The sequence below is a fragment of the Musca domestica genome, unplaced genomic scaffold (genome assembly GCF_030504385.1).
Source record: "Musca domestica strain aabys unplaced genomic scaffold, Musca_domestica.polishedcontigs.V.1.1 156, whole genome shotgun sequence".
Classification (NCBI taxonomy): domain Eukaryota; kingdom Metazoa; phylum Arthropoda; class Insecta; order Diptera; family Muscidae; genus Musca; species Musca domestica.
The window spans coordinates 1,069,854-1,097,298 of NW_026712214.1; the positions used below are offsets into that span (position 1 = coordinate 1,069,854).

At 38.9% G+C, this 27,445-nt stretch overlaps 3 protein-coding genes and 1 pseudogene across 3 annotated transcripts in view; 2 read left to right on the plus strand and 2 right to left on the minus strand.

Moving 5' to 3' along the window:
• Nucleotides 1–27,445, plus strand: part of LOC101890272 (uncharacterized) — a 124,014-nt gene that overhangs the window by 26,177 nt on the left and 70,392 nt on the right. The gene's annotated exons all lie outside the window — the stretch shown is intronic.
• On the minus strand, nt 1,695–12,513 carry LOC105262514 (uncharacterized). The gene is made up of 2 exons (XM_059119885.1): nt 8,137–12,513; nt 1,695–2,690 (listed from the first exon to the last, which is right to left on the minus strand). Exon 2 carries the CDS (start codon nt 2,671–2,673, stop codon nt 1,867–1,869), a length of 807 nt encoding a protein of 268 aa, XP_058975868.1. The 5' UTR covers nt 2,674–2,690; nt 8,137–12,513; the 3' UTR covers nt 1,695–1,866.
• On the plus strand, nt 22,579–23,717 carry LOC105262188 (putative nuclease HARBI1; annotated as a pseudogene).
• On the minus strand, nt 24,114–25,780 carry LOC101890110 (uncharacterized). The gene is made up of 3 exons (XM_059119886.1): nt 25,296–25,780; nt 25,155–25,231; nt 24,114–24,692 (listed from the first exon to the last, which is right to left on the minus strand). The coding sequence occupies exons 1-3, from the start codon at nt 25,690–25,692 to the stop codon at nt 24,504–24,506; spliced, it is 663 nt and encodes a 220-aa protein (XP_058975869.1). The 5' UTR covers nt 25,693–25,780; the 3' UTR covers nt 24,114–24,503.

Sequence of the window (27,445 nt, forward strand, 5' to 3'; positions counted from 1 at the left end):
AAAGTGACCGAGAGAGTAAAAAACGCAAGTGGTTTGTTTTTTAAGCAAATACGTTTATTTTATTCAGAATTGATTGGGGTTTACTTATATTTAACAGTTCGGGTAAGAATATATATATAAAGCGGCAAGTTCAGCGGTACCTAGGACGTTCGTGCTCTCTTGGTGCTGGTGGTTAAAAGGATAAAAACCCGATGGGCTGGAAACACCTCAAGGGGTTGACATGGATGAACCCAAGGGCTCCAAAACACCTCAAGGGGATGAAAAACGAAGAAACCCAAGGGCTTTATCACATCAAGGGGTTAATAACGAAGAACCCGAGGGCTCTAACACCTCAAGGGGTTAAAATGAACGATAAAATCCGAAGGGCTGGAACACCTCAAGGGGTTGATATGGATGAGCCCAAGGGCTTCAAACACCTCAAGGGGATGAAAAACGAAGAAAACCCGAGGGCTTTATCACCTCAAGGGGTTAATAACGAAGAAACCCGAAGAACCCAAGGGCTTTAACACCTCAAGGGGTTAATACCAAAGAACCCAAGGGCTTGACGACACCTCAAGGGGCTAATACCCGAAGAACCCAAGGGCTTTACGACACCTCAAGGGGATGAAATACGAAGAACCCAAGGGCTTAAACACCTCAAGTGGTTAATAACGACGAACCCAAGGGCTTGACGACACCTCAAGGGGTTAATACCCGAAGAACCCAAGGGCTTTACGACACCTCAAGGGAATGAAATACGAAGAACCCAAGGGCTTTTACGACACCTCAAGGGTTTAGAAGCGAATAGACCCGAAGACCCAAGGGCTTTACGACACCTCAAGAGGTCAATACCCGAAGAACCCAAGGGCTTTATGACACCTCAAGGGGATGAAATACGAAGAAACCCGAAGAACCCAAGGGCTTTACGACACCTCAAGGGGTTAATACCCGAAGAACCCAAGGGCTTTATGACACCTCAAGGGGATGAAATACGAAGAAACCCGAAGAACCCAAGGGCTTTACGACACCTCAAGGGGTTAATACCCGAAGAACCCAAGGGCTTTATGACACCTCAAGGGTTAAACTCTAGCTCGAGAACGCGAGTTACCGAAGGGCTTGTGAACACCTCTTACAGTTTTCCTATCTTTTCACCACTCTGACTCACCTGTCTTCTTCGCTGTAGTTCGCTTCACAAACTGAAAGAACTTCTAATAGGATTTTTCCTTTTTATAGCCTCGCAGCATGTCACGTGATCTTAGACCTTCTATGCAAAAGCCTTTTTGTTGTCACACGAAACAGTTATAAATTTTGTCTTTGATGCCTTCGCTTTGCCATCATCGAACGATGGTTCACTGTCATGCATGGTCTTTGTTGTTATGCTATGCCTGCGTTGCCCGGTCTCCACTACCATGCATTAACATCAATGCCCAGTGTGTCTTGTTTGTTGTTGTGCGTTTATGCATTGTGCCATGCTTGCTTGTTGTTGTGTGTTTATGCATTGGCACAATGCTTTGGTTGAATCGATCGTTGTGATGCTTGCTTGTTGTTGGCTGCCTATGCATTGGTTTAATGCATTGGCATTGCAGTTGTGTGATCTAACAATATTTCTTGCTGCTACTGCGTGGCCTTGACTATGATGGTCATTGAACCTAACTGTCCAGTGTTAAAATCAATGCCAAACAAGAAGTTGATGTAAATAACTATGAGGGGGTTGGTTAAGTTTTGGAAATAAAAGGACGGTGATTTTTTTTTGGAAATTCATATTTATATAACAACTCTTTCTTTACACAAATAAATTTTAAAATTCAACAACAAAGTGGGGACGAAAACAAATGAAATGACTTTCGTCGTCACACTGCCTCCCCTCTCTAAACGAGCCGGCTGCCTTCACAACATCCGCACAAAAATTTTCCCTTGTCGATTGACGTGGACCCGGAGCTTTTTCCCGCCAATGGTAAAAACCCGCTTGTGTTGGTGGTGAAGTATCCAGCGGCGAAGAGCATCTCGTAGACACGGCTGTAATTCGCTCCTAATTTCCTCTGGTAGCATTTCCCGGCATTCAAATTGGATGTCCTCAACAGATTTTTCCGAGGTTACCGGTACGACCACCACACTGGATACTGTCGGGGGTTTCGGGCTTCTCACCTGCTCCAACCGGCGATTAATATGTGGTTGGTAGCATTCGGTCTCCGAATCCGAGTCCGGTGCATACCGAGGGGACAGATCCAAACCTACGTTGCGTACGGTCGCCGGTGGAAATTCCATGGTCATAAAAAGTGTGCGACCTGGCGTCGGTGGTAAGTCGGGTATGGTGTCTCCGGCTGCCATGGGTGACACTGTAGGAGGGGGGGTGACCGGGTAGTCGTGTACCACAGGTGGCCTTCGAGGCGGGGTAGATGGTAACTCATCGTCAGATGAGATGACGATAGTCTCGACTACTACCGGTGATGAGGATGGTACATCACGCCGCATCTTCTTTTGGCTGGGGAGCCTACTCTTTTTGGGCTTGGTGGTGTTGGCCCTTTTAGATGGCTTAGGGGTAGGACTGGACCCTGCGTTCTTGTTCCGCAGTGCATGCGTTTCCTTCTCTTCCAACCTCGTGAGCACAACGGAGCAGGGTTTAAGGGATTCCACAAGCTGGTATTGATGCTTGTAAAAAGCCTTTGTACGTAATGGTTGGGTAGGTTGGTCCATTATTAATTTTTGGGAATCTGTTGAGGTAGAAGAAACAGTATCTATGTTAGTACCTACACAATTTAGATGTTCAGACGGTAAAACGTAAGGTTTCATATCCCCGAGGTGAGCGTTCCTTTCGTGTTTCCCGTTAACTTTCCGAACCCTCGCGATCACCGGAGAAGGGAAACTAATAATTTCGAAGGGCCCATCGTATTTAGGTGCCAATTTCGCCGCGAAATTGTCTGTAGCTTTTGACAGTGGGTGCTGTTTTACCCAAACCAGGTCTCCGACAACTGGAGTCCACTTACGACGTCTGAGATTATACCGTCTTTTCTGATTTTCTCCAGCTTGAGCCAAATTCTTGTTTACTATTTGGAAAATCTCACGTAGTTCGACCGCCCTCTTCGAAGGCTCTACAACTCGAGCACCCGAACCGATGGTTATCTCATCGAATAGAGCACCTGGAAGCCTTGGTTCTCGACCCCGCATAAGAAAAGCCGGGCTGTACCCCGTTGACTCAGAAACACTTGAATTAACTGCCAATGTAATTTCCGGCAGAAAGTCGTCCCATTTGTTGTGCTGATTGCCTGCTAGCTGAGCGATTACTGTCTTTATCGTTCGGTTGGCTCGCTCCGTGGGGTTTTCCTGTGGACAATATGGAGCAGTAAATTGTCGGCGTACTCCAGTTTCTTCCAGGAAAACGTTCAGTACCTTACTGGTGAACTGGCTTCCGTTATCGGTAACGAATAACTTCGGTGCGCCAAATCGAGATAGTATCCTTTCCCTAAATGCTTTTATCACCCCCTCTGCCGTGGCTTTCCGCATCGCGACTAACTCAACCCACTTCGTGAACCGGTCCAGAAATACTAAGAGCATGCTATTTCCGTGCTTGGTGCGTGGCATTGGGCCCACGAAGTCAGCGCACACTACTGCCCAGGGTTCCTCCGGTACCGAAGTTAACATTTCTCCCGCCCACACGACTCACATTTCTTCACGAGTCATACCAGGCCAATAATAGCGTCCACACGTTCTGTTGATGGTCTTCCGGATACCTAGATGTCCGGCTGCCGGTTGGCTATGATTTTCCCGGAGAACTCGCTCACGCAGTTGGGAAGGAACGCATAACTTCCATGGCGTGTCGTCCTCGTCATCTTTGGTCCTTTGAATATGCCTGTACAAGTTTGAGCCTACTATGGCGTAATCTGGAAACTTCTCCGGGTTCTTCTCGATCGCTTGCAATTTTTCTTTAATCCAGGGACACTGAGTAACGGATTCCTCCACAGCTCTCATCAGTGGTTCCACCAGCTGTCTGGACGAGGCATCCGCTACTACGTTTAAGCTTCCCCTCCGGTATTCTATGGTAAACGTGTATTGTTGCAACTCCAACGCCCAGCGAGCTAGTCTTCCAGTGGGATTCTCAATGGAGTTGAGCCATTTTAGCGCCATGTGATCCGTTATGACCAGGAAATTGTAGCCTTCGAGGTATTGGCGCATTTTCTGAATGCCCCATACTATCGCTAGACACTCCTTTTCTGTGGCCGAGTAGTTGTTTTCTGCCCCGTTCAACGTTCTGCTGGCATATGCTATAACTCGTTCACCTTCGTCGAAAGCCTGGGTTAGAACCGCTCCAAGTCCATGATCGCTAGCGTCTGTCTGAAGGACAAATCTCCGTGAAAAGTCAGGGCAGGCGAGTACTGGGGCCTGGGTGAGTCTGGCTTTGAGCACTTCAAACACTGTCTGTTGGTTTTCCGTCCATTTCCAATGTTTGCCTTTCTTAAGAAGTGACGTTAGGGGTTGAGCAATAGTGGCAAAGTCGGGTACAAATCTCCGGTACCAAGAAACTACCCCCAAAAAACGCCGTAACTCCTTAAGTGTTTTGGGTGGCTCTATCCCCTGAATTGCTGCAACCTTGTCGGGGTCAGTGTGAATGCCTTGTCCGCTGATTACGTGGCCCAAATATTTAGTCTCCCGTTTGAAGAACTCGCATTTGTCGGGGTTGATTCGTAATCGGGCTTCACGCAACCGCTGGAACACCTTTCGCAGATTTGCTAAATGTTCGTCCAACGTTCTTCCGATGACAACAATATCGTCTAAATAGGCAAACGCATGTGGCTCCATTTCTGGTCCGATTACGCTATCCAATGCGCGTTGAAATGTTGCGGGTGCCGAGTGAAGACCAAACGGCATGACTTTCCATTGATATAGCCCTCGTCCAGCTACAGCGAATGCAGTATATTTTCTACTGTCCTCCTCCAGAGGGATTTGCCAGTAGCCGTCCTTTAAATCGAGACTGCTCACGTATCTGGCTTCTCGTAGTCGATTCAAGATGGTATCAATTCTGGGAAGTGGATAAGCGTCTGGTTCAGATCGACTGTTGAGTTGACTGAAGTCTATACATAGTCTCCACGTCCCGTTTCTTTTTTGGGCCAACGTAATTGGGGAACTGTACGGGCTATGTGAGGGCTCTATGTATCCTAATGTTAAAAGTTCGTTTATTTTTTCATCAATGATGGCCTGCATAGCCGGATTTCGGGGTGCATATCTGGCCTTAAAGGGCCGGACGTCCTTCATTTTAATTCGATGGATCGCCGCAGTAGACGGGCCTTTAATTTCGTCAAATTGTCCGAGTTCGACCTCTAAGAAGGATTGTATCCTTGCTTGGTCCTTTCTTTCAAGCTCACTTACCGTTTTATGGCCGACCGCTTTGGCTCCTTCTTCTTCCACTGCTGACGTGGTTATGATTGTTCCGAGTCGATGTGCTTCCGGCTGTACACCGAAGTCGCAGGTGAGACCAGCGCAGCTGATACGGGCCTCGCTTTTAACCAAAAAGTCGAGTCCTAGTAGTAGGTCTTCTGTGGCATCAGGCATAACTAGAAATCTGACTGACAATCGCCGGTTTCCAAATATGACCTGGGTATGAACCGCTTCTCGTATTTGCCGTTGGGAACCGTCGGCTAAGGTAACATGGGCAGTGTGTGGGGTGCTTAAAAGTACCGAGTCAATGGTTTCACGTAGTTTTTCACTGATGAAATTACTGGTTGCCCCAGTATCCACCGTTGCAGCTAGAGGCTGACTCGCCACTATTATAGTAGCCACCAGTTTAGTTGCTTCTACGCGAAGCGAAGTTCTTAGTTGAGAGGACTGGTCATTTTCCGCGGATCCGTTGCCCCTCTGTTCTTTCGGATCCGATCGCCGTTTCCCGACATAACACGGCAGCAATCAATAGTGCGAACACCTGTACGACCACAATCCCTGCAAAACAACACCTGAGAATTCCTACACCCAGATGCAAAATGTCCAGGTCGAGCACAGCGTCTACAGGCAGTAATTGGATCGACCCGGTCCTGTTTGCTCCCCCCGTCGGTCGGATCTATTTGTCGATGTTGCTCGCGTATGGGACCGGAGCCGGGAGGTAAACTCTCCAAATCGTCTGCCATTTCGAGCAGGTCGCTGAGCGTATGAAAATCCCGACGTCTTATGTACCAGAGGTATTCCGGGAGGGCATTTCGAAAAATTCTCTCAAGCTTCTGGCCTTCCGTGTATGTGCTGTGGCGCATCAAATTTGCATGCTCAATGTATATGATTTAAATGGTTCCCGTGGCCGTTGTTTTCTTTTCCGTATTTCGTCCTCCAATTGTTCGAAATACCTAGACGGCAGAAAGAAACGGAGGAAGTCTTCTCGAAGTTGCCTCCAGGTTGTCCCTTGCTGATTGTTGTTCCGATACCATACCAAGGCATTTTCCTTCAATACTTCAGGCATCATCCGGGGCAAATATTCCAGGTTAACCTCATACATGACGGCCAGTTCTTCCAATCTTTCTATAAATTCTAGGGGACCTCGGCTACCATCATAACTGATGTTCCATTTTCGGACCTGGTCTGCTAGGGCCCGGGGATCCCAAGCCGCCTTGTCTGTGTTAATATCGGTACTAGGCCGTACGGGGGGTATATTTGAAGAAGCAGCCACGGCCAGTCCCTGTTTCCTTTGCTTTTCGTCTGTGGGTTGATTGATTTCACCTGATGGAGTAGTTGACGCGGTGACCGTTATATTGGGTGTTTTCTGCGGGGTAAGAAATTTTAATTCCTGGCTGGTAGTTGGCTTCTCATATTTCTCCTGCAATTCTATGAGTCGAGAGAATCGTTCCGGGGAGTGGTCCTCAGATAATAAGAGGGCGAACCGTCTACGAAGCTCTTCGACGGTACCAGATGTTGGACAACCGAACTCCTCTAAATAGGCCAACAAGTCTTCCCTTCTCAGGGCGTAGGCCCAGGAGACACGCAAAGATGCCGGCATTCTCGTATCCTTGCAATCAATTCTTTTTTAACGTTTAAACTCTCTCAGGTCCCTGCTCGGGCGCCACTGTAACGACCCAAATTCCTTCTTCTTGCTGAGGTATGCTCGCGGGGTCGAGGGTCTGCCACAGAAATTTATAAAGTGACCGAGAGAGTAAAAAACGCAAGTGGTTTGTTTTTAAGCAAATACGTTTATTTTATTCAGAATTGATTGGGGTTTACTTATATTTAACAGTTCGGGTAAGAATATATATAAAAAGCGGCAAGTTCAGCGGTACCTAGGACGTTCGTGCTCTCTTGGTGCTGGTGGTTAAAAGGATAAAAACCCGATGGGCTGGAAACACCTCAAGGGGTTGACATGGATGAACCCAAGGGCTCCAAAACACCTCAAGGGGATGAAAAACGAAGAAACCCAAGGGCTTATTAACACCTCAAGGGGTTAATAACGAAGAACCCGAGGGCTCTAACACCTCAAGGGGTTAAAATGAACGATAAAATCCGAAGGGCTGGAACACCTCAAGGGGTTGATATGGATGAGCCCAAGGGCTTCAAACACCTCAAGGGGATGAAAAACGAAGAAAACCCGAGGGCTTTATCACCTCAAGGGGTTAATAACGAAGAAACCCGAAGAACCCAAGGGCTTTAACACCTCAAGGGGTTAATACCAAAGAACCCAAGGGCTTGACGACACCTCAAGGGGCTAATACCCGAAGAACCCAAGGGCTTTACGACACCTCAAGGGGATGAAATACGAAGAACCCAAGGGCTTAAACACCTCAAGTGGTTAATAACGACGAACCCAAGGGCTTGACGACACCTCAAGGAGTTAATACCCGAAGAACCCAAGGGCTTTACGACACCTCAAGGGAATGAAATACGAAGAACCCAAGGGCTTTTACGACACTTCAAGGGTTTAGAAGCGAATAGACCCGAAGACCCAAGGGCTTTACGACACCTCAATAGGTCAATACCCGAAGAACCCAAGGGCTTTATGACACCTCAAGGGGATGAAATACGAAGAAACCCGAAGAACCCAAGGGCTTTACGACACCTCAAGGGGTTAATACCCGAAGAACCCAAGGGCTTTATGACACCTCAAGGGTTAAACTCTAGCTCGAGAACGCGAGTTACCGAAGGGCTTATGAACACCTCTTACAGTTTTCCTATCTTTTCACCACTCTGACTCACCTGTCTTCTTCGCTGTAGTTCACTTCACAAACTGAAAGAACTTCTAATAGGATTTTTCCTTTTTATAGCCTCGCAGCATGTCACGTGATCTTAGACCTTCTATGCAAAAGCCTTTTTGTTGTCACACGAAACAGTTATAAATTTTGTCTTTGATGCCTTCGCTTTGCCATCATCGAACGATGGTTCACTGTCATGCATGGTCTTTGTTGTTATGCTATGCCTATGTTGCCCGGTCTCCACTACCATGCATTAACATCAATGCCCAGTGTGTCTTGTTTGTTGTTGTGCGTTTATGCATTGTGCCATGCTTGCTTGTTGTTGTGTGTTTATGCATTGGCGCAATGCTTTGGTTGAATCGATCGTTGTGATGCTTGCTTGTTGTTGGCTGCCTATGCATTGGTTTAATGCATTGGCATTGCAGTTGTGTGATCTAACAATATTTCTTGCTGCTACTGCGTGGCCTTGACTATGATGGTCATTGAACCTAACTGTCCAGTGTTAAAATCAATGCCAAACAAGAAGTTGATGTAAATAACTATGAGGGGGGTTGGTTAAGTTTTGGAAATAAAAGGACGGTGATTTTTTTTTGGAAATTCATATTTATATAACAACTCTTTCTTTACACAAATAAATTTTAAAATTCAACAACAAAGTGGGGACGAAAACAAATGAAATGACTTTCGTCGTCACACTTCTTAATACACGTAGGACACTTAAACAAGAACATCAGTGACTTCCTATGTTTGTACAAAAAACTATGCTGCTCTCTTGACACATCGACACATTTTATGTGGAAAAACATTCCACAAATACCACAGCCGGCATGTATACGTTCTTGTCTCAGCGGGCATGACCAAAGATACAGGTACCACAACAGTTTACAACAACAAGCACAGTAAAGACTTATTGTACAGAGATCATTAAACACAGCAAACACAGGAGCAAAGCACATACAGCAACTCCACCAGATCACTTCTATTGTTTACAAACAAAAGCACACAAACACAGGAACCAAAAACGCCAACCAATTTGTAAGTCTCAGCATAAGAACAGCCTTCGATGCAACAGCAATGCGCGGCAATTCTTTTTATTTTTTATTCTTCTTCTTCCTGCTCGCGTATTTATCTTAACAGATATGGATCCAAAATAGACTACTCCAATAACGTCCGATGGCCAAGGCACAAGCTTTATTTTCAGCAACAAAACAAGACAAATAGGACTACTTACATAAATTATTTATTTGATTTTATAATTTTCCAGGAACCAAAAAAATGTAATGACACATCGCTGTAGGGCTCTATAGATCGTTTAGAGGCCATTCGATTTGGAAGTGTCCCAGCACCCACAACTGCTACCTATGCGGTGAAAGGCATCACACACTGATACATAGGTCAATTAGAACGACTCCTACCCGTAGTGTAGTGTTCAACCCTAGCTCTTCAAACCTACAATCCAACCCCTTGTACCCAATCGGTCCCTAATTTAGGTAACGATGCTTCTACGTCCACTAGTGCAAATTCTACTGTAGTAAATCCTCAGGTTTATCAAACAACCCATAATGCTAAGGTTATTTTCAGCACCGCCATGATAAATCTCGTTCATCAATACAGTTATTATTCTATTAGAGCTCTCATAGACCCCGCTTCCGAGGCTACCATTATTACAGAAAACCTTCAGCGCAGATAACAACTACCTCCTCGATCCAACATCGAGACCATTTCTGGTGTAAATAGTTCATCCGCGTTAACGTGCAGAAAAATGTTTCGTGTTAGTATCCACTCTCGTTTCGATTCCTCCATTACATTGAACACAGAAGCTATTGTTCTGCCTACTATTTCTAGTAATCTCCCATTCTTTTCCGTCGACTCTTTTGTGTCAAATGGTTTAACTAACATATGTTTAGCAGACCCTTTGATTGCGCTCCGTAGATATATTGTTTGGTACGGATTTGTATCCTCGTATTCTCTTGCCCAGGGTACAATGAAATATCTTAGGTTCTCTTTTGGCGCAAAATACCATTTTCGGTTGGATTCTTTCAGGTCCCATCTCGTGTTCACCCGTCCAGGTCTTTACGACCACAATAAAATCTTGGGAGGAAGGCAATCTTAAAAACCCCTTTCGCAGTTTTGCGAAGGCTTCATAAACGGACACCTCTAGACTCCAAAGCTCCAGGCAAATCACCATATGTCTTGCAACTCCATCCCGGTTCTTCACCTCTGGTTTTACCATCGTCCGACGTACCACCAACTTGTCCAATTATTTATATCCACACGTCCAGTCATTCTTTCCATATCACCACGTGTTTCTCCGACTAGGCTTCACTATAATCACCGTCGTTGCTCACACTCACCCAATCGTTTTTCTCCTTCGTCTTCCGTACATAGACCAATACAATCCCAAAAAGTGCTTAGTTACCGTATTCTCCCACATCATTACCCCATTTGTTCCTTTAAGTTATTAAATATATATACTTTTTTAAATTTAAGTTCAGCCTTTTATTTAGGTTTTGGTTAGGTTCAGTGTTATATTCATATAATTTATATTTGGGTTTTAATTGACTAGCATCTAAGTTTTATTTAAGTAGATATTTAGATAAGTACTAGATTTTAAGTGGTAATTCATAAGATTTCAGTAGACGCCAACCCTAAGTTTTTCCACCCGATGATGTGCATAGTCACATCCAACCAGTTTTGGCTGATTGGAATTCAGCATTGGAATTTACCGGTAGCTGCATAAATGTATGTGTCCATGTGTTTATATTATTAAAATAAAAGTAATATGATAAAATCGTTGCAAACTTTTATAATTTATGCGATTCTTACTTAAACTTTTTTTAGTAGACCTAACCGACATGACTAGAAAGACAATTGATGGAGGTGATAGTACTGATTCTAGCACTGGATAAAACCAAAGTTTTCGATTGTTCTGATCACTCACATCAGATAGACAAATTGTGCTTTTTATATGCATTTGATTGCAACTAATGTGATTTTTTTTGGAACTTTGTGGCTCTGATTTTATCGTTTATTATACAGATGCCAATAAAAATTGTTAGCAAAAAACAACCATTGGTTAATATCTGTATGAGTAGTACTAGCACTTCGTTTAAGAGGAGAGGAGAGTTACCTGGCATTAGGATAGGTATTTGAAACCATTGGAGCGTCATTTTTATTAAACGCTTGGCACGGCATTTTAATTAAACTTTGAGAAGTATGTATGATAATTTAGAACTACTAATTAGGGATAATAAATCTGAAATCGGCGGAAGCGTATAGTTGAGAAATGTTATCATATAATAATAAGTTAGAACGCGATAAATTCTGTTGGGCCGAAAATAAAACGTATGAAAAGAAAAGGATAGGAATTGAATATTGGGTCCACTTAAATTTTTTGCTTGTGAAATAGATAGATAACGGTACAGGTTTCCTGCTTAAGTGGTTGTTAAAGTGTCAAATACTAAATAAGAAAGGTGTGCAAAAATTGTGGCTAAAATTACCTACGTACAATATATTATGAGGTACCGCTTATAAGGGCTAAAGGAAATATTGAGCTTATTCCAACAATCTTCTGTCGCAGAAGACAGAACCCATTAGAAACTCTTCATACCGAATTTTAATAACATAACCCACATGATTTGACAATTGATGGAGGTGATGGTAGTGTTACCTTAGCACTCAAATCTGATATACATTTAACTGCAATTCATGTACATTTAGTCTTCTTATTTGTCTGAACGTTCTCAGTGTTATTCATATTTACAGCGGGTAACTCAATGTTCAAGTTTAAGCCCGCGGACGACCTACATTTATTTTTAATGGACAAGCACGCTGTTAGAGAACAACATATATACCATATAATAACATAACATTTCACGTTGTTGTAATAACATGGCAGTAAATGTTTCTAATACAAATGTTAATATGTAATTCTCAAGTAGAAGTTATATTTTAATAGTATCTCTCAACACATAACATTTTCAGTCTACAACTGTTTCGGTTTTACTTATGAAAATACATAGATTTTGAAACAAATAGATAAATGTTAATATGTTATTCTCAACTACAACTTATATTTTAATATTATCTCTCAATACATAAGCTTTTCCACCCAGTTCCGGTTTTACTTACGGAAATACATAAATTTTTTTAAGTTTTAAAATGCGAAATAAATTAAAATATACATTTGTTGTGCTACTGACATTTCTGTAGTGTTAAGTCGCAAATATTTGTGTTCACGGATAAGTGAACATGTTTTTATAATAAAAGAGAATAGCGGGGCTACTTAGTGCAGATGAGAGGAAATTGTTAAACAGGGATCTTCTTAATACAGTCCACATTAAATAAGATAAGAAAATGTGGTGAGCAGACCTTCGAGTTAGAAATAAATAATACAGAATTTTTAATTGCTGCATGTGTTGTGGTGGAGTTAGATAATGGGATGTAATCTTTACTCAGACTGATAAGCAAGTGCAGCATGTTTGCTTGCCACATGTGAGATAGCTATGCATGTGTATGACCTCCCCCTAAGGTTTATGGTGGCATGGTGCATATGCATGTGTACAGTTGGTATCTATCTCTCTCTCTTTCATTTACACTTAATGATAATTTAGGTTAAGTCATATTATCATAACTAGTTCTTAAGTAATATTTTTAATAAACAAATTTAGTGTCTTACTAACGCTGAAATGGTAAAGACTTTGCGTCTTTTAATTAATCCCGGTTTACAAATTGTTTTGGTACATTGTCATGTCAAAATAAAATTAAAAATTGGTAGAAAAAACAATAATTTGTTTATACATATGGGTAGATTACTTTGTCTAAGCCGCAGATTTTAAAATTACCGAGCAAAATTATCATTGCTGTTTAATCATCTGTTCAAGTGAATTGTGTTTGAAGTAATTTTAGCTCTTGCACATATTTTTAGAAGAGAGGATCATTAGAAAAGGTATTTTTAACTAACCACGTCCTTTGGAACGTCGTTTTAATTAAACGTTTGCCATGACATGTTAACAAAACGTTGGGCACGGCATTTTAACCAAACTTTTTACGGAAAAATATTGCATTTGTATATATTGCAGTAAATATGATAATTTAGAACTACTATTAATAGGGATACTTAATGTGATACCATATACATCAGAGAACAACATAAATAATATATAATGTTCATTTCACGTTGGTCGAGTTAAAATAATCTGGTAGCAAATGTTTCTAAGACAAATGTTAATATGTTACTCTCAACTACAAGTTAAATTTTACTATTATCTCTCAACACATACTTTTTTCCACCTGCAATTTGTTCGTTTTTACAAATGGAAGTATATAAATTTTGAAACAAATAGTTAAGTTTGAAAATATGCATTAATTGTGCCACTGATAATTGTGCAGTATCCAGTCGGAAATATTTGTTTTGTACGTCGTGACACTGATTTCTACAATGGCAAAATAAAATGATTCCGTTTGTAGCACCTCTAAACATTCGTCATAAAGTATTTATAATCATCGGCAGCATATTAGTTTAAGTCGATTTAGCGATGTCCGTCTGTCTCTTGAAATCAAGATACAGTCCACAATTGACACAATATTGAGAATTGTAAATCAGGTATATCGATCTAGGTTTCACATTTGGTATTTGCGTTTTAATGGCTTTCACCTTCTGTGTCAAACATTGTCGATAACACACATGTAATGGTATCTCCATGTATTTGGTTTAAACTACTTTTATTATATTTTAATGGGGTCTACAGCCGGTGCCAGATCTTTGCCAATATTACTACAAACTTTCCACATGAGGGTACCGAATGATGTTCGGGTTTTGGATGATTCTGAGCAACTTTTTTCACGGTATTGTGCCAAATTTCATCTTTAGAATTCACTTTGATATAGGTTCCAGTGTTTGTACTGCACCCATATAGCAGTTCCACAGTGTAGAGTGAAATACGTTCGAATATTGTTTCAAGATTATTTTATATAATTATGTTTTCTTTGCCGAGTTTTGCGTTTTCTACTCATCAATGGAAAAATAGAAAAAAGGAACTTACTAAATAAACCAGCTAACTCATTTATATTCAAACCGCACTTACACCCGTCGTTTTTATGCCCACCACATTTCTATGGAGGGTATATTAACGTTGTCATTCCGTTTGTAACTCCTCGAAATACTCATGTCAGCACCAACAAATTATATATATTGTTGATCAGAGTAAAATTCTGAGTCGATTTAGCGATGTCCGTCTGCCCGTCTGTCTGTCTGTTGTAATCACACTATCTTTCGAACGAATTGAGATAGAAGGCTAAAATTTTGCAAATATATTTACTTTTCCAGTAGGCAGGTTAAGCTCGTCAATGGGCCACGTTTTCATACAGCCCCCATATAACGGTACTTCCCGATATTCGTTATTTTGATGATTTTAGCGACATTATTAACCGCCAATGTTTCAAATTTGGTATTTGAAGTTCGTAATTGCTACTACAGTCTGTGACAGAAAATTGTCTGTGCAGGTTCACGTCTTCGTATAGCCCCAATATAACGGTACCTCCCAATATTTGGTATTTTGATGATTTTAGCGTCATTATTCACCGGAATTGTTTCAAATTTCATATTTAGAGTTGGTCATGAAAACTGAAGTCTTTGACAGAAAATTGTCTATGCAGGTCAAGATCTTCGTATAGGCCCCATATATCAGTGAAGATTTTATGTACAATACCCACCGAAATTGTTTTAGATGTCGTATTTAAAGTTCGTGTAGGATGCTACAGCCTGTGACAGAAAATTGTCTACACTGGTCCAGGTCTTCGCACATCTGCGATATAACGGTACCACCCTATATGCGATATTTTGATGATTTTAGCTACATTACTCACCGTTTATTTCAAGTTTCGAATTTGAGGATGGTAATGGCTTATGACAAACAATTAGGTCCACGTCGTATAGACCCCAATATAACGACTATATTCGGTATTTTTAAAATTTTAACAGAATTTTCATTCGTTTCAAATGGTAACTTGTAATGTATTCTCTTAACCCCCACAACGCCTGATCTACACAATTTGGTCGAATCAAGCCAGATTTGAGCAAAAGCGAAGTTTGCCTGGTTACCAATCATGCCTTTTTTCCTCGCACCAACACATCGTCTCACATCACCTATTTTCTCACATCCAATAAAAAAGGTACGTAAGTTCAGTGCTTTTTGTTTGTGTGAGATTTCAGCATTTTGTGAACAGAGAAAGATACAATTTTTTTTATTTTTCGATACGTGATAGCTCTAAAATCGCCCTACTTCTAAATTTATTAGTAATAGTTAATATTATTTTTATATGACGTCGTTTCATCGCATTAGTTGGCAATTCGTAATGAAAATAATTGCCTATTTCTTATAATTCACTACATCATAACATCCCCACGAGTGCATACAATTTATTTATGTTTTCAATTAATTTGCCATAATAGCGTGCATTTCTTGTGACTTTTCAAAGTGTAATAATCCACCACACATTTGCTGCTTTGTTGAGAGATCATTCGTACTTCTCGGTTGTGCGGTGATTTCAACTATAACAACCATCATTATTCCAAGCTCATTTTTCCCAGCGCAGCTCTAACTGCCTTCACCACAAATCAACAATTTATTTAATTCTCCCACCACTCACTGTTGATTCGATGTCGTTGGTCTGTTGGTAGCGTAGTAGTTACCCTCTCCCCTCCATCACCTGTTCACAAATACTGCTTGTGTTTTATTCCCTTTTGTGCGGTACTCGTAATTCACCACTGCACAGTGGGATCGAGAAAAAGTCAGAATTTAAGGAATAATTTTTTAAAGTATTCTTTTTATTTCTTTGTGAGTCTAATTAAATTATCTTTTAGTTGAAGTTTATATTTAAATTATCTTTTAGTTTAGTAGTCAAGGACACTTACGTCAAGTCTATTGACTATTTAGTTACATCGGAAGGTACGACGAGCGATAACATTTGTTCTGCCGATAAAAAATATCAAAGCAGTTGTCAGGCATTTATTGACTGCTTATCTGAAATTAATGAAAAAGTCGGTTACATCTCCTCCTGCTACCCCCACTTGTCCACCTGTAACTGAAAACACCACATCTCACCATTCGTCCACTCTGATACCCTGGGAACAGAGTCTCAAAGATAAGTCGTCCTTACTGTCATGGAACGAGCTCGATTCCTTCCTTACTGAGAGAATACAAATGCTTGCTTGCTTGCACGACATCAAAGGTATAGATTCTTCAAAGTCATCTAATTCGCGTAACGATAAGGCACATTCGGTAAAATTGCCTGAAGCAGTGATATCATATACCAAGCATCGTTGTCATATTTGCCTTAATGAACCTCATTCTATTTACTCTTGTTCTCCTTTTTAAACGGTTTGCCTACGTTCAAAAAGTGGATATAGTAAATAGGTTAGACTTGTATTTCAATTGTTTATTTAGAGGCCATTCGATTTGGAAGTGTCCCAGCACCAAACAACTGCTACCTATGATACCTAGTGTTCAACCCTAGCTCTCCAAACCTACAATCCAACCCCTAGTACCCAATCGGTCTCTAATTTAGGTAATGTTGCTTCTACGTCCACTAGTGCAAATTCTACTGTAGTAAATCCTCAGGTTTATCACACAACCCATAATACTAAGGGTATTCTCAGCACCGCCATGACAAATCTCGTTCATCAATGCAGTTATTATCCTATTCGAGCTCTCATAGACCCCGCTTCCGAGGCTATCATTATTACAGAAAACCTTCAGCGCAGATAACAACTACCTCCTCGATCCAACATTTTACGCCATTTCTGGTGTAAATAGTTCATCCGCGTTAACGTTCAGAAAAATGTTTCGTGTTAGTATCCACTCTCGTTTCGATTCCTCCATTATATTGAACACAGAAGCTATTGTTCTGTCTACTATTTCTAGTAATCTCCCATTCTTTTCCGTCGACTCTTTTGTGTCAAATGGTTTAGCTAACATATGTTTAGCAGACCCTTTGATTGCCACTCCGTATTCTTTTGCCCAGGGTACAATGAAATATCTTAGGTTCTCTTTTGGCGCAAAATACCATTTTCGGTTGGATTCCTTCAGGTCCCATCTCGTGTTCACCCGTCCAGGTCTTTACAACCACAATAAAATCTTGGGAGGAAGGCAATCTTAAAAACCCCTTTCGCAGTTTTGCCAATTAAGGCTTCATAAAAGGACACCTCTTGACTCCAAAGCTCCAGGCAAATCACCATATGTCTTGCAACTCCATCCCGGATCTTCACCTCTGGTTTCACCATCGCCCGACGTACCACCAACTTGTCCAATTATTTATATCCCCACGTCCAGTTATTCTTTCCATATCACCACGTGTTTCTCCGACTAGGCTTCACTATAATCACCGTCGTTGCTCACGCTCACCCATTCGTTTTTCTCCTTCGTCTTCCGTACATAGACCAATACAATCCCCAAAAAGTGCTTATTTACCATATTCTTCCACATCATTACCCCATTTGTACCATTCTCCATCACAAACCTATACACTGGCCGAAATTAAATATTTTTTTCTTGCACCACCGAAGTCCCCATAATATTCATCATTATCATTTCAATTAGTTACCATCGTCACCGTTCTACTTGTCATATAATTTTTGCTGTACAGTCCACACCTTGAATAGGATATATCGGGACCGATACCGTTGTACATTTCTATTTCTTTCATCTCTATTATATTACAATAAATCTGAATTGCTTCGTGAATTGTATAACATATTAAACTGAATATACAAATATCTCACACTGACACTGAACTTACGTTTCAATTATGCACTAGAATATAATAGCACCATTTGTTTAATGATTATTTTGTTGACACATGTGTATGTGTCAAGGCGGGCGGCAATGTATAAATAAGGCACTTTACCCATCAACTTCCCGAGCTCAGTCAATCACGGATGCTGATTGACATCACTGGCATCTGCTCTACCCCCTCCCTCTGCGGAGAAAGTTTAGCACGGATAGCGTATGAGCGGTTGGTGTTTATCTAGCCATGATGTATAAATAATTACTCTCCTATTGGAGAGTAGTGTTTTTACTGTTTTATTTTTAATAATTTAAAAAGCTTCACTGTTATATCCGTCTCTGGAGGACCGATTAATTTTAGACTTACTTTTGTTTTCTTTTTAGCATTTTTAAGTTATTAAATATATATATTTTTTAAAATTTAAGTTCAGTCTATTATTTAGGTTTTGGTTAGGTTAAGTATTATTATTTTGTATTCATATAATTTATATTTGGGTTTTAATTCACTAGCTGGTAAGTTCTATTTAAGTAGATATTTAGATAAATACTAGATTTTAAGTGGTAATTCATAAGATTTTTAAGTTTTACATACAAAATTTAGCACTTAGCTTATTTCACAATTTTCTTGTAAGGTTGTTGTACAATTTTAAGGTTTTTGTATTGTGTAAATTTGTTACAATTTTTGTTAACTACTGTCCACACTACAGGATGTTCACTGTGTTCTATGTTGATTAGATCGGTTATTTATTCAGTAGACCCCAAACCCAAGTTTTCCAACCCGATGATGTGCATAGTCACATCCAACCAGTTTTGGCTGATTGGAATTCAGCATTGGAATTTACCGGTAGCTGCATAAATGTATGTGTGCATGTGTTTATATTATTAAAGTAAAAGTAATATGATAAAATCGGTGCAAACTTTTATAATTTCTGCGATTCTTACTTAAACCTTTTTTAGTAGACCTAACCGACATGACTAGAAAGACAATTGATGTAGGTGATAGTAGTGTTTTTCTAGCACTGGATAAAACCAAAGTTTTCGATTGTTCTGATCATTCACATCAGATAGACAAATTGTGCTTTTTATATGCATTTGATTGCAATTAATGTGATTTTTTATTGGCTTCTTATTTTTTATTTCATATTTTGACAACTGATGGAGGTGGTGGAATTGTTTTTATAGCACTGGATATAACCAAAAAATATATATGACTGCAATTCCTGTACATTTATTGCTTCTTATTTGTCTGAATGTTCCCAGTGTGTTTCATATTTACAGCGGTAAATTCAAGTTTAAGCCCGCCGACGACCTACATTTATTTTTAATGGACAAGCACTCTGTTAGAGAACAACATAAATACCATATAATAACATAACATTTCACGTTGTTGTAATAATATGGTAGTAAATGTTTCTTAGACAAATGTTAATAAGTCAGTCTCAACTAGAAGTTATATTTTAATATTATCTCTCAACACATAACCTTTTCAATCTACAACTGTTTCGGTTTTACTTTTGAGAATACATAAATTTTGAAACAAATAGACAAATGTTAATATGTTATTCTCAACTACCAGTTATATTTTAATATTATCATTCAACACATAAGCTTTCGACCCACAATTGTTCCGGTTTTACTTATAGAAATACATAAAATTTGATACAAATAATTAAGTTTTAAAATGCGAAATAAATTAAAATATACATTTATTGTGCTACGGATATTTCTGCAGGGCTAAGTTGGAAATATTTGTTTTGGTACATTGTGTAGTCAAAATAAAATTATAAATAGTTAGAAACAAGTAAAAAAGCTGTAAGTTCGGCCGAGCCGAACTTTTAATACCCTCCACCATTTGGTACAAATTTGGCAATTTCCAAAAAATAAAATCCGTTAAAAATTCTGTTAATATCTTAAGAATTCCGAATGCTTATACGACGACGTGGGCCTGCATAGGCAACTTTTGTCATAAGTTATTACAATATTTAAATGCGAAACTTGAAGAAAAATTTATTTATAATGTAGCTAAAATCATTAAAATACCGTGTATGGGGAGTACCGTTATATGGGGGTTATACGAAGACGTGGACCTGCACAGACAATTTTCTGGCATGGGCTGAAGTATCCATTACGAACTTCACATGCCGTATTTGAAACAATCCCGGTAAATAATGTCACTAAAATCATCAACATACCGAATATCGGGGGCTACGGTATATGGGGGCTATATGAAGACTTGGACCTATATGGTCCATTTTCTGTTTTATGCTGCAGTATCTATTACGAACTTCAAATACCAAATTTGAAACGATTTCGCTAAATAATGTCGCTAAAATCATCAAAATACCGAATATCGGGGGCTACTGTTATATGGGGGCTATATGAGGACGTGGACCTATATGGCTCATTTTTCGACTTAGGATTACGAATCCATTACGAACTTCAAATACCAAATTTGAAACGATTCCGGTAAACAATGTCGCTAAAATCATCAAAATACCGATTATCGGGGGGTACCGTTATATAGGGGCTACACGAAGACGTGGACCTGCACAGATAATTTTCTGTCTTGGGCTGTAGTATCCATTACGAACTTCAAATTTGAAACAATTCCGGCGAATAAAGTCGCTAAAATCATCAAAATACTGAATATCGGGAGGTACGGTTATATGGGGGCTATATGATAACTTGGACCTACATGGCCCATTTACGATTAAACAAAAAACAAAACATCTCCCTTTCCTACTATGCAAATTGCTGCACTATGATTCTCCTAATGTTTAATTTATTATTTGATGATTATTACAACAGACAGACAGACAGCCGGACATGGCTAACTTAGACTTAAAATTTTACGCTGATCAAGAATATATATACTTTGATGGGTCTGACATGAGTATTTCGAGGAGTTACAAACGGAATGACAAAATTAATATACACTCCATAGTATGGTGGAGGGTATAAAAATAAAATCCGTTAAAAATTCTGTTAAAATCTTAAAAATACCGAAAAATACGACGACGTGGACCTGCATAGGCAACTTTTGTCATAAGTTATTACAATATTTAAATGCGAAACTTGAAGAAAAATCTGTTTATAATGTAGCTAAAATCATCAAAACACCGAATATAGGGGGTACCGTTATATGGGGGCTATACGAAGACGTGGACCTGCACAGACAATTTTCTGGCATGGGCTGAAGTATCCATTAAGAACTTCACATGCGAAATTTGAAACAATCCCGGTAAATAATGTCGCTAAAATCATCAAAATATCGAATATCGGGGGCTACGGTATATGGGGACTACACGAAGATGTGGACCTACATGGCCCATTTTCTATTTAATGCTGCAGCATCTATTACGAACTTCAAATGCCAACTTTGAAAAGATTCCGGTAAATAATGTCGCTAAAATCATCAAAATACCGAATATCGGGGGGTATGGTATATGGGGGCTATACGAAGACGTGGACCTACATTGTCCATTTTCTGTTTTATGCTGCAGTATCTATTACGAACTTCAAATACCAAATTTGGAACGATTCCGTTAAATAATGTCGCTAAAGTCATCAAAATACCGAATATCGGGGGGTACCATTATATAGGGGCTATACGAAGACGTTGACCTACATGGACCTGTCTTAGGCTTTGAAACGATTCCGGTGAATAATGTCGCTAAAATCATCAAAATACCGAATATCGGGAGGTACCCTTATATGGGGGCTATATGATTTCTTGGACCTACATGACCCATTTACGAACTTAACCTGCCTACTGGCAAAATATACATGTATGCAAAATTTTAGCCTTCTTTCTCAATTTGTTCGAAAGATAGCGTGATTACAACAGACAGACAGACAGACCGACGGACATGGCTAAATCGTCTTAGAATTTTACGCTGATCAAGAATATATATACTTTGTTGGGTCTGACATGAGTATTTCAAGGAGTTACAAACGGAATGACAAAATTAATATACCCTCCATAGTATGAACAATCATTTGTTTATACATATGGGTAGATTACTTTGTCTAAGCCGCAGAGTTTTAAAATTACCGAGCAAAATGTTCATTGCTGTTTAATCATCTGTGCAAGTGACATGAGTTTGAAATAATTTTAGCTCTTGCACATCTTTTTAGAAGAGAGGATCATTAGAAAAGGTATTTTTGACTAACCATTGGAACGTCATTTTTATTAAACGTTTGCCATGACATGTTAACAAAACGTTGGGCACGGCATTTTAACCAAACTTTTTACGGAAAAATATTTCATTTGTATGTATTGCAGTAAATATGATAATTTAGAACTACTATTAATAGGCGTACTTAATGTGACACCATATATATCAGAGAACAACATAAATAATATATAATGTTCATTTCACGTTGGTCGAGTTAAAATAATCTGGTGGCAAATGTTTCTAAGACAAATGTTAATATGTTACTCTCAACTACAAGTTGAATTTTTATATTATCTCTCAACACATACATTTTTTCCACCTACAATTTGTTCGTTTTCACAAATTGGAATTATATAAATTTTGAAACAAATAGTTAAGTTAGAAAATATGCATTAATTGTTCTACTGATAATTGTGCAGTATCAAGTCGGAAATATTTGTTTTGTACGTCGTGACACTGATTTCTACGTTTATAATACAGATGGCAAAATACTGATAATTGTGCAGTAACAAGTCGGAAATGTTTGTTTTGTACGTCGTGACACTGATTTCTACGTTTATAAAACAGATGGCAAAATAAAATGATTCCGTTTGTAGCACCTCTAAACATTCGTCATAAAGTATTTATAATCATCGGCAGATGGCAAAATAAAATGATTCCGTTTGTAGCACCTCTAAACATTCGTCATAAAGTATTTATAATCATCGGCAGCATAATAGTCTAAGGCCGGTTATTACATCTTGCCGATAGATAAAAAAGTGATGTTGTCGGACACATTAATCATTTTTCGTTATTACAAGTTTCATTTAAGTATGAACTGTCCGATAAGCAAAAGGTCAGACCATCTTCCCTTTATCTTTTAACGTAAAGTTTACTGAATTCATGTTGCCATATTTTTTATTGATAATATGGCAATAACAGCAAAATTTATATTAAATAAAAAATGGATAACGCAAATCGTTTATTTTATATTGAAGAACTGGAAGATATTTACGAAAACATTGAACCAGAAAAAAGAGCGACCAAAACATATCGTGAACGAGTGGATTATCTACAATTTTATGATGAAAAGGGGTTTGTGAAAAGGTTCAGAATTTCAAAACGCACATTCCAATTTCTAATACAAATAGTTGGCCCTTCCTTACAAGCGAAAGTGTCAAAGTGTGTATAAATATATAACATAAATCAAATAATTACTAACCAATTTCCAATTAGGCAATATTCCGTGTCGCCTAGAACAAAGCTACTGATTACATTAAGATTCTATGCCAGCGGTAGTTTCCTAATTACGGTTGGCGACTTTTGTGGTGTAAGTGTCTCTACTGCCAGTCGTTTAGTGAAAGAAACGTCGCATGCTTTAGCTTCAATGACCAAGGAGTACATTAAATTTCCCTCTGACACAAGAGGAATGCAACAGACATCGTCTGAATTCTTTGCGATAGCAAAATTTCCAAAGGTTATTGGAGCATTCAATCGTCAGGAGGAGATAACGGAGAGATTTTCCGGAACAGAAAAGGATACTTCTCATTCAATGTTTAAGCCGTGTGCAGTGCTAAACTTATGTTCCAAGACTTAGTGGCAAGATGGCCAGGATCTGCACATGACAGCAACATTTTCCAAAATAGCAGTTTAAAATTTCGATTCGAATAAGGTCATTTTCAAAATTGATTGAAAACTATTTTACAAGGTATATTCAAAAGGGCAGTTGTTTAACTAAGTTTTTTAAAACGATAACGTACTATTTTATGTCTTTTGTTGCGCAAGCTCGATTTATGCTTTTCTTTGCGCGTTTCTCGAAGATAAGTAGGTTCAATTTTTCATATAATATTTCCAAATATTTCATGTAAAATTTCTTAGAAGTTTTCTTAAATTTCTTTATTTCTTAAACTTGCAAGAACTTCTTTTTTCCGATGGTTACGATTATGTGCTTTGTAGTTACATTTTCATATTCACAGAACCTGCGTTACGCTGCGGTTTTAAAAACTTCACAGCGCTTCGCTGTACATCTGCCAAAAAAATAGCACCCACTACGTACATTGTTAACCCAGCGTTTGAATTTGCGGTGCTGTGAAACATAGACCAATTGATGTGATATTACAACGTTCGCAGCTGGTGCTATCGTTGCTGGGCACACAGCAAATTCAAACATTCAACGTTAAACCGTTTTAAAAGATTTTGTTGGATAAATTAAATTGTAATTCAGTTTTTATTTAAAATTTTCTAATCTATTTTCAGTCTTTTAAATGCTGACTAGCTAATAATATTGCTTATAATTACAAAATACATTTGCAATTAAAAATACATTTGAATTACTCTATTACATTAAATTTTAACCTCTTTTCCTCCAACTCTAAGTGCAAAATTTCATTCTTCAGTCTCAATGAAAATATTTCGTGTTCATGCTTTTCTTAAGCACGCATTTCTTCGTTTTCATGCTTCTCCTGGGCACGTAAAAGAACAAGTTCAAGTTTTTCTTCCTCTAGGTTGCGTTTTCTTTTGCCGCCGCTAACCAGTTCTTTTGATTTAGGTTTTTTTAAAGTCTGTGGGCTGTCTGTTGACCATTCCTTTCTTTCTGTTGAAATATTCAGGGAGTTGTTCTAAAAAATATATAGAAAAGTATAAGTAAAACACCTAAAACATTGAATGTCACTAAATTTACTTAACATTTAACAGAATTGGCACTCCTTAACAAAACCCCGTATAAATCGGTAAGAGCAAATAATTTAAAATTTTTCTACTTATAGAATATTACCTAGCTAATTTTACGATGTAAAATTCCACTTTTATTGGCAAAAAATGGTATTTATTGTATAATCAACTGAAACTTGCTCGTATATTTACCGTGAGTTTTGTCAAGAATTTCTTCACCAACTTATATGTCTTTTTCACGTGTGGTATATGGTGTATTCCTTCAGCAATGACAATTTTGTTACAGAACAGCAAGAATGTAATAGTTTTCACTACACGATAACCGACTTCCCCTTTATGATATCGGAGAAAATTGGAATTCTAGTAGATTCTTGCAAGTACTGGAACAGAGTAATTATTAGGCAACTTACATTTTCTTTATTGCTTTCCTCAATAAATTCATTAGATGCATTTAACTCACTGTAGTCAATGTAATCAGGTTCAACCACTGCAAGAGAAATACAAAAAAGTCATCAAATTGCTCAGTGTAGCATTTTGTATAAATAACTTACCGAAATCACTATCATACGTATTTTCCAAGCCTGTTGCGGAATCTCCTAGCATGGAAGCAATTTCTTCCGAAACAGTAGATACTTTACAAGTCACCATTCCACCACCCGTACGATATGTTTGCAACTTCTGTTCTGCAAGTTCAATCTTCGACTTACGTTTTATAACCTCGTATTTATCACGCAGTGCTTTCCAAGGTCGTCGTAATCCCATACTGGCTGCGAAATCATCTTCAATTTTCTTCCAGACTGCTTCTTTTTGCTTCCAAGCGACGGAGTCGGACTTTTTATTCTCGATAATGTGCTTATGGTCTTCTACCAAGTTAACAAGCAACATTTCCTCTTCTTCTAAGAAATGTTTGGCCCGTTTTCTGTGACTGGTTTCCTTTTGGATATCCATTTTCACTTTACTTTTTTGCAGAAATAATTGAATATTTATTTTACGAAATTAATAAAAATTCGTTTTGTTTATTTTTGCTTTAACTAAAATAAAGATGCCACTGTGAAAAAAAAAATGCAATGACTACCAGTTACATTCACAAAAAGTAATCATTGAGGGCAATTTATTGCCATATCACTGCAATAAATGAATTTATTTTAAAGGGAGGATGTAATAATGAATTCCTCATAATGTGAACTTTATCCTTCACTTTTCCTAAAGTAAGGGATAACAACAGTGGACTATAAAGTAAAGTTATTAAAACGGGCCTAAGTCAATTTAGCGATGTCCGTCTGTCTGTTGAAATCAAGATACAGTCCACAATATTTGACTGGAGCTTCGCAATTTGACACAATAATGAGAATTGTAAATCAGGTATATCGATCTAGGTTTCACATTTGGTATTTGCGTTTTAATGGCTTTCACCTTCTGTGCCAAACATTGTCGATAACACGAATGTAATGGTATCTCCATATACTTGGTATTTGGTTTAAACTTCTTTTATTGTATTTTTAATGGGGTCTACAGCCGGTGCCAGATCTTTGCCAATATTACTACAAAGTTTCCACATGAGGGTACCGAATGATATTCGGGTTTTGGATGATTCTGAGCAAATTTTGTTTCCCGGTATTGCGCCAAATTTCATCTTTAGAATTCACTTTAATATAGGTTCCAGTTTTTGTACTGCACCCATATAGCAGTTCCACAGTGTAAAGTGAAATACGTTCGAATATTGTTTCAAGACTATTTTATATAATAATGTTTTCTTTACCGAGTTTTGCGTTTTCTACTCATTAATGGCGGGTGTATAAGTGAGATACTTTACCCATCAACTTTCCGAGCTCAGTCAATCACGGATGCTGATTGCCATAACTGGCATCTCCTCTACACCCTCCATCTGCGGAGAAAGTTGAGCGCGGATAGCCTATGAGCGGCGGTAGTTGGTGTTTATCTAGACTTGATGTATGAATAATTACTATCCTATCCTCGAAATACTCATGTCAGCCCCAACAAATTATATATATTGTTGATCAGCGTAAAATTCTAAGTCGATTTAGCGATGTCCGTCTGCCCGTCTGTCTGTCTGTTGTAATCATACTATCTTTCGAACGAATTGAGATAGAAGGCTAAAATTTTGCAAATATATTTACTTTTCCAGTAGGCAGGTTAAGCTCGTCAATGGGCCACGTTTTCATATAGCCCCCATACAACGGTACTTCCCGATATTCGGTATTTTGATGATTTTAGCGACATTATTAAGCGGAAATGTTTCAAATTTGGTATTTGAAGTTCGTGATGGCTACTGCAGCCTGTGACAGAAAGTTCACGTCTTCGTAAACCCCCCATAAAACGGTACCTGCCGATATTCGGTATTTTACTGATTTTAGCGACATAACAAATGTTTCAAATTTGGTATTTGAAGTTCGTAATGGCTACTACAGTCTGTGACAGAAAATTGTCTGTGCAGGTTCACGTCTTCGTATAGCCCAAATATAACGGCACCTCCCAATATTTGGTATTTTGATGATTTTAGCGTCATTATTCACCGGAATTGTTTCAAATTTCGTATTTAGAGTTGGTCATGAGAACTGTAGTCTGTGACAGAAAATTGTCTATGAAGGTCCAGATCTTCGTATAGGCCCCATATTTCAGTGAAGATTTTATGTACAATACCCACCGAAATTGTTTTAGATGTCGTATTTAAAGATCGTGT

What these genes read in the sequence shown, in the direction of transcription:
- LOC105262514 (XM_059119885.1), bottom strand. Translation starts at nt 2,673, where the DNA reads ATGGACCAACCTACCCAACCATTACGTACAAAGGCTTTTTACAAGCAT.
- LOC101890110 (XM_059119886.1), bottom strand. Translation starts at nt 25,692, where the DNA reads ATGGATATCCAAAAGGAAACCAGTCACAGAAAACGGGCCAAACATTTC. An exon ending in TACGTATGATAGTGATTTCG is followed by an intron (nt 25,232 to 25,295) that starts GTAAGTTATTTA and finishes TTTCTCTTGCAG; the next exon opens with TGGTTGAACCTGATTACATT. An exon ending in AGGAAAGCAATAAAGAAAAT is followed by an intron (nt 24,693 to 25,154) that starts GTAAGTTGCCTA and finishes TATATTTTTTAG; the next exon opens with AACAACTCCCTGAATATTTC.